Here is a 6,335-nt window from a genome sequence, read left to right on the forward strand (position 1 = left end):
ACACAGAAATTGCATCCGAATTTAATACAAAAGACACAATGCCGAATTAAGTACAAGAGGACTGACACTCTCACTTTCTATGATTTGAACCTCTCCTGTGATTCCAGTTTTAGATTCCGATGCTTCACTTCAGGTTTACTGTATCCCTTGGACCTTCTTATTGACGATGAAACACAGAAATTGCATCCGAATTTAATACAAATATCACAATGCCGACTTAAGTACAAGAGGACTGACACTCTCAATTTCTATGATTTGAACCTCTCCTGTGATTCCAGTTTTATATTCCAAAGCTTCACTTCAGGTTTACTGTATCACTTGGACCTTCGTATTGACGATGAATCACAGAAATTGTATCCGAGTTTAATACAAAAGGCACAATGCCGACTTAAGTACAAGAGGACTGACACTCTAAATTTCCGTGATTGGAACCTCTCCTGTGAGTCCAGTTTTAGCTTCCAATGCTTCACTTCATGTTTACTGTATCCCCTGGACCTCCTTATTGACGATGAAACACAGAAATTGCATCCGAATTTAATACAAAAGGCACAATGCCGACATAAGTACAAGAGGACTGACCCTCTCACTTTCTATGATTTGAACCTGTCCTGTGAGTCCAGTTTTCGATTACGTTACTTCACATCAGGTTTACTGTATACCTTGGACCTTCTTATTGACGATGAAACACAGAAATTACATGCGAATTTAATACTAAAGGCACAATGCCGACTTAAGTACAAGAGGACTGACACTCTAACATTCTATGATTTGAACCTCCCCAGTGAGTCCAGTTTTAGTTTCCGATACTTCACTTCAGGTATACTGTATACCTTGGACCATCTTATTGACGATGAAACATAGAAAATGCATCCGAATTTAATGCAAAAGGCACAATGCCGACATAAGTACAAGAGGACTGACACTCTCACTTTCTATGATTAGAACCTCTCCTGTGAGTCCAGTTATCGATTACGTTGCTTCACATCAGGTTTACTGTATACCTTGGACCTTCTTATTGACGATGAAACACAGAAATTGCATCCGATTTTAATACAAAAGGCACAATGCCGACTTAAGTACAAGTATACTGACACTCTAACATTCTATGATTTGAACCTCCCCTGTGAGTCCAGTTTTAGATTCCGTTGCTTAACTTTATGTTTAGTGTATACCTTGGACCATCTTATTGACGATGAAACACAGAAAATGCATCCGAATTTAATACAAAAGGCACAATGCCGACTTAATTACAAGAGGACTGACCCTCTCACTTTCTATGATTTGAACCTCTACTGTGTTTCCAGTTTTAGATTCCGATGCTTCACTTCAGGTTTTCTGTATCCCTTGGACCTTCTTATTGACGATGAAACACAGAAATTGCATCCGAATTTAATACAAAAGGCACAATGCCGACTTACGTACAAGAGGACTGACACTCTCACTTTCTATGATTTGACCCTCTCCTGTGATTCAAGTTTTAGATTCCGATGCTTCACTTCAGGTTTACTGTATCCCTTGGACCTTCTTATTGACGATGAAACACAGAAATTGCATCCGAATTTAATACAAAAAGCACAATGCCGACATAAGCACAAGAGGACTGACACTCTCACTTTCTATGATTAGAACCTCTCCTGTGTGTCCAGTTATCGATTACGTTGCTTCACATCAGGTTTACTGTATACCTTGGACCTTCTTATTGACGATGAAACACAGATATTGCATCCGAATTTAATACAAAAGGCACAATGCCGACTTAAATACAAGAATACTGACACTCTAACATTCTATGATTTGAACCTCCCCTGTGAGTCCAGTTTTAGATTCCGTTGCTTAACTTTATGTTTACTGTATACCTTGGACCATCTTATTGACGATGAAACACAGAAAATGCATCCGAATTTAATACGAAAGGCACAATGCCGACTTAATTACAAGAGGACTGACACTCTCACTTTCTATGATTTGAACCTCTCCTGTGTTTCCAGTTTTAGATTCCGATGCCTCACTTCAGGTTTACTGTATCCCTTGGACCTTCTTATTGACAATGAAACACAGAAATTGCATCCGAATTTAATACAAAAGGCACAATGCCGACTTACGTACAAGAGGACTGACACTCTCACTTTCTATGATTTGACCCTCTCCTGTGATTCAAGTTTTAGATTCCGATGCTTCACTTCAGGTTTTCTGTATCCCTTGGACCTTCTTATTGACGATGAAACACAGAAATTGCATCCGAATTTAATACAAAAAGCACAATGCCGACATAAGCACAAGAGGACTGACACTCTCACTTTGTATGATTAGAACCTCTCCTGTGAGTCCAGATATCGATTACGTTGCTTCACATCAGGTTTACTGTATACCTTGGACCTTCTTATTGACGATGAAACACAGAAATTGCATCCGAATTTAATACAAAAGGCACAATGCCGACTTAAGTACAAGAATACTGACACCCTAACATTCTATGATTTGAACCTCCCCTGTGAGTCCAGTTTTAGATTCCGTTGCTTAACTTTATGTTTACTATATACCTTGGACCATCTTATTGACGATTAAACACCGAAATTGCATCCGATATTAATACAAATGGCACAATGCCGACTTAAGTACAAGAGCACTGACACTCTAACTTTCTATGATTGGAACCTCTACTGCGAGTCCAGTTTTAGATTACGATGCTTCACATCAGGTTTACTGTATCCCTTTTACCTTCTTATTGACGATGAAACACAGAAATTGCATCCGAATTTATTACAAAAGGCACAATGCCGACTTAAGTACAAGAAGACTGACACTCTCACATTCTATGATTTCAACGTCTCCTGTGAGTCTAGTTTTAAATTACGATGCTTCACTTCTGGTTAATGTATCCCTTGGACCTTCTTATTGACGATGAAACACAGAAATTGCATCCGAATTTAATACAAAAGACACAATGCCGAATTAAGTACAAGAGGACTGACACTCTCACTTTCTATGATTTGAACCTCTCCTGTGATTCCAGTTTTAGATTCCGATGCTTCACTTCAGGTTTACTGTATCCCTTGGACCTTCTTATTGACGATGAAACACAGAAATTGCATCCGAATTTAATACAAATATCACAATGCCGACTTAAGTACAAGAGGACTGACACTCTCAATTTCTATGATTTGAACCTCTCCTGTGATTCCAGTTTTATATTCCAAAGCTTCACTTCAGGTTTACTGTATCACTTGGACCTTCGTATTGACGATGAATCACAGAAATTGTATCCGAGTTTAATACAAAAGGCACAATGCCGACTTAAGTACAAGAGGACTGACACTCTAAATTTCCGTGATTGGAACCTCTCCTGTGAGTCCAGTTTTAGCTTCCAATGCTTCACTTCATGTTTACTGTATCCCCTGGACCTCCTTATTGACGATGAAACACAGAAATTGCATCCGAATTTAATACAAAAGGCACAATGCCGACATAAGTACAAGAGGACTGACCCTCTCACTTTCTATGATTTGAACCTGTCCTGTGAGTCCAGTTTTCGATTACGTTACTTCACATCAGGTTTACTGTATACCTTGGACCTTCTTATTGACGATGAAACACAGAAATTACATGCGAATTTAATACTAAAGGCACAATGCCGACTTAAGTACAAGAGGACTGACACTCTAACATTCTATGATTTGAAACTCCCCAGTGAGTCCAGTTTTAGTTTCCGATACTTCACTTCAGGTATACTGTATACCTTGGACCATCTTATTGACGATGAAACATAGAAAATGCATCCGAATTTAATGCAAAAGGCACAATGCCGACATAAGTACAAGAGGACTGACACTCTCACTTTCTATGATTAGAACCTCTCCTGTGAGTCCAGTTATCGATTACGTTGCTTCACATCAGGTTTACTGTATACCTTGGACCTTCTTATTGACGATGAAACACAGAAATTGCATCCGATTTTAACACTCTCTGTACCAGGCCTATTTTATGCACCCGTCCCTAGAAACCGGGCAATTTTACCAATATTAAAAAAATTACTGCATCAAATCTACTGTTTGGATTGTGGCAAATTTGGTACCATCTTGAAGCTGCACATTTCTACTTTAATTCTGAGTGAAAGAAACTACTTTACAATGCACAGCTTTAAGGTACAGTTATAGAAATCACTTAGATGTTTTAAGAATTTAGAAAAAGTCATACGAATAAGGGAATACAATTGTGATTTATTTTTAACCAAAATTGTGGCACTACATTACATGTTTCTGATAGTATACAGTATTACATATAAATTTCACACAGAATCATATTGTTTTTTAGTGTGGAAAATTTTAAAGCAAGGTTCCAGGCAGAGTGCAACGCCACACTGTTCACATTCGTATCGTGTCTCTTTGCGAGAAGCCTTGCCACTCTGTTTCTTGCTCCTGGAACTGCACACGTGACACACACGAGCAGCATACTTCTTAGTAGTTGCAGGTATGTGCTGCAAAAAATGTCTCTTTGTTAGCCGACCTACAGTTCCTTCATTTCTTGGAATGAATTCAAGTGTGTCGTCTTCAACAAGCTGAACTGCAAGCACTGTTATAAAGTCTGTTATTGTAATTTTCTTCCTGTGCACTGCATTGTACAGCCAAAATGCATTTGATACTCCCATAAGCAGCAAATGGAAATATAATTTTCGCCACCATTTCACAGTTCTGTGCTGGAACGGATTGTACTGCAGGCGTTGGTCTCCAATATCCACTCCAATTTTATTGAGGTTGTAATCAAGTACCTGAAGTGGTTTCAATACTACAGACCCATTTCTCGTAGTATGCGTACCAAATGTTGCTTGATGCCTTGTAGACAATGTATACACATCTCTCTTATCTTTCCACTTCATTGCCAATACATTATCTTTACGCCGAAAAGACATTTCGCCCTTTTTCAGCTTAGCAGATACTAAATCTTTAGGCAATCCTTTCCTGGATTTGTTCACAGTACCAACAGCTCCAGTGCCTTTCTCTGCCAGTTGCTGAAATAGCTCTGGACTGGAATAAAATCGATCTAAATACACAGTGTGGCCTTTGTTCAGCAAGCTGCTGTCAGACAACAATCGCAAAATAACCGCAGACGAAGAATTGTCAACAATATGCTTACCAGCATAAACTTCAAAATTTACAACATAGCCACTACTGGCTTCAGCAACAGCATATACTTTCAGTCCATACTTATGAGGCTTATTTTGCATGTAAACACGGAAACTCACACGACCTCGAAATGGGCAAATTCCTTCATCAATTGTCACTTTTTCTGAGGGACGATATGCCTGGATACATCGCTCCTTCAAATTATTATAATATGGCAAAACTTTGTAAAGTGGATGAAATCCATCTTCGCCTGGTTTTTTCTGATTTGAATTGTCAACAAGATGCAAGCATGACAGTATCTGAGTGAAACGCAAACGGCTCATGACATGGGGACAAAAGTTACAACTAAGAACAGGATTAGTGCTCCAATGGTCCGCAATTTTTGGCTTTTTCGAAACACACATGTGGAAAATAATACCCAAGAAACGCCTCATCTCACTTATAGTCACTGGCTTCCACGAACTCAAAACTGAATGGGGCTTCAGATTATTTCCTCTTCTTTTCTTCTGTATTGTCTGTGATGCATACAAATTTGTCTGTCTCTTGAGTTCATTTACGTCACTGTCAGTAAGGAACACTTTACTGCAATCCAGTACAGAACTCGACTCATCAATATCCACTAGTATCTGCCTGGGTGTCGTGTTGACAGGCAGAGGTCGGTAGGTGTCAACTGCAGTCCACTCACTGTCTTTCGGATACGGCACAGCTGCTGGATTTGAAGCAACACCTTCAACATCATTCTCGTCTTCATCTGAAGACAAACTGTCATCAATCTCGTCTTCTAAAAAGAATATCACATTATGTGTAACTACATACATCGTTTACACATGTTCAACAGATATGTGCGTACTGCACAATTACGTGGAAAATTCGGAAATACGTACCTTCAAACACACCATTGCATTCAGAATCGTCTGAATCACTCTCTACATTATCCAGAGTGTCGCTATGATTGATCAAATCCGCAATTTCTGCGTCTGATAAACCGCGCCGAAACATGATGACAAACAACTGAATGATATACAGACTGAGAACGCAAAGATAAGTTTTAACATGAATTACAGCGCTGCCGTGACATCTATGGACGCATTTTGTTAATAAACATCTGAAAAACGTATAGCGCTGGCCAAACCCGTAGAAATAACGTTACAGTGTTTTGAATGAAATTAAATGTAGCGGCCCGTAAATTTTACGGGCTTGGTGATTTTCGCGCGA

General features: G+C 39.1%; 1 protein-coding gene across 1 annotated transcript; it reads right to left on the reverse strand.

Annotated features, from left to right (window-relative positions):
• Positions 1-4,285: 4,285 nt before the first annotated feature.
• LOC126428014 (piggyBac transposable element-derived protein 4-like) lies at positions 4,286-6,119 on the reverse strand. The gene is made up of 2 exons (XM_050089896.1): positions 6,005-6,119; positions 4,286-5,901 (listed from the first exon to the last, which is right to left on the reverse strand). Exons 1-2 carry the CDS (start codon positions 6,117-6,119, stop codon positions 4,286-4,288), a joined length of 1,731 nt encoding a protein of 576 aa, XP_049945853.1.
• Between the last annotated feature and the right edge of the window lie 216 nt (positions 6,120-6,335).

The sequence above is a fragment of the Schistocerca serialis genome, chromosome 12 (genome assembly GCF_023864345.2).
Source record: "Schistocerca serialis cubense isolate TAMUIC-IGC-003099 chromosome 12, iqSchSeri2.2, whole genome shotgun sequence".
Taxonomy (NCBI): Eukaryota; Metazoa; Arthropoda; class Insecta; order Orthoptera; family Acrididae; genus Schistocerca; species Schistocerca serialis.

What these genes read in the sequence shown, in the direction of transcription:
- LOC126428014 (XM_050089896.1), bottom strand. Translation starts at nt 6,119, where the DNA reads ATGTTTCGGCGCGGTTTATCAGACGCAGAAATTGCGGATTTGATCAAT. An exon ending in ATGCAATGGTGTGTTTGAAG is followed by an intron (nt 5,902 to 6,004) that starts GTACGTATTTCC and finishes TATTCTTTTTAG; the next exon opens with AAGACGAGATTGATGACAGT.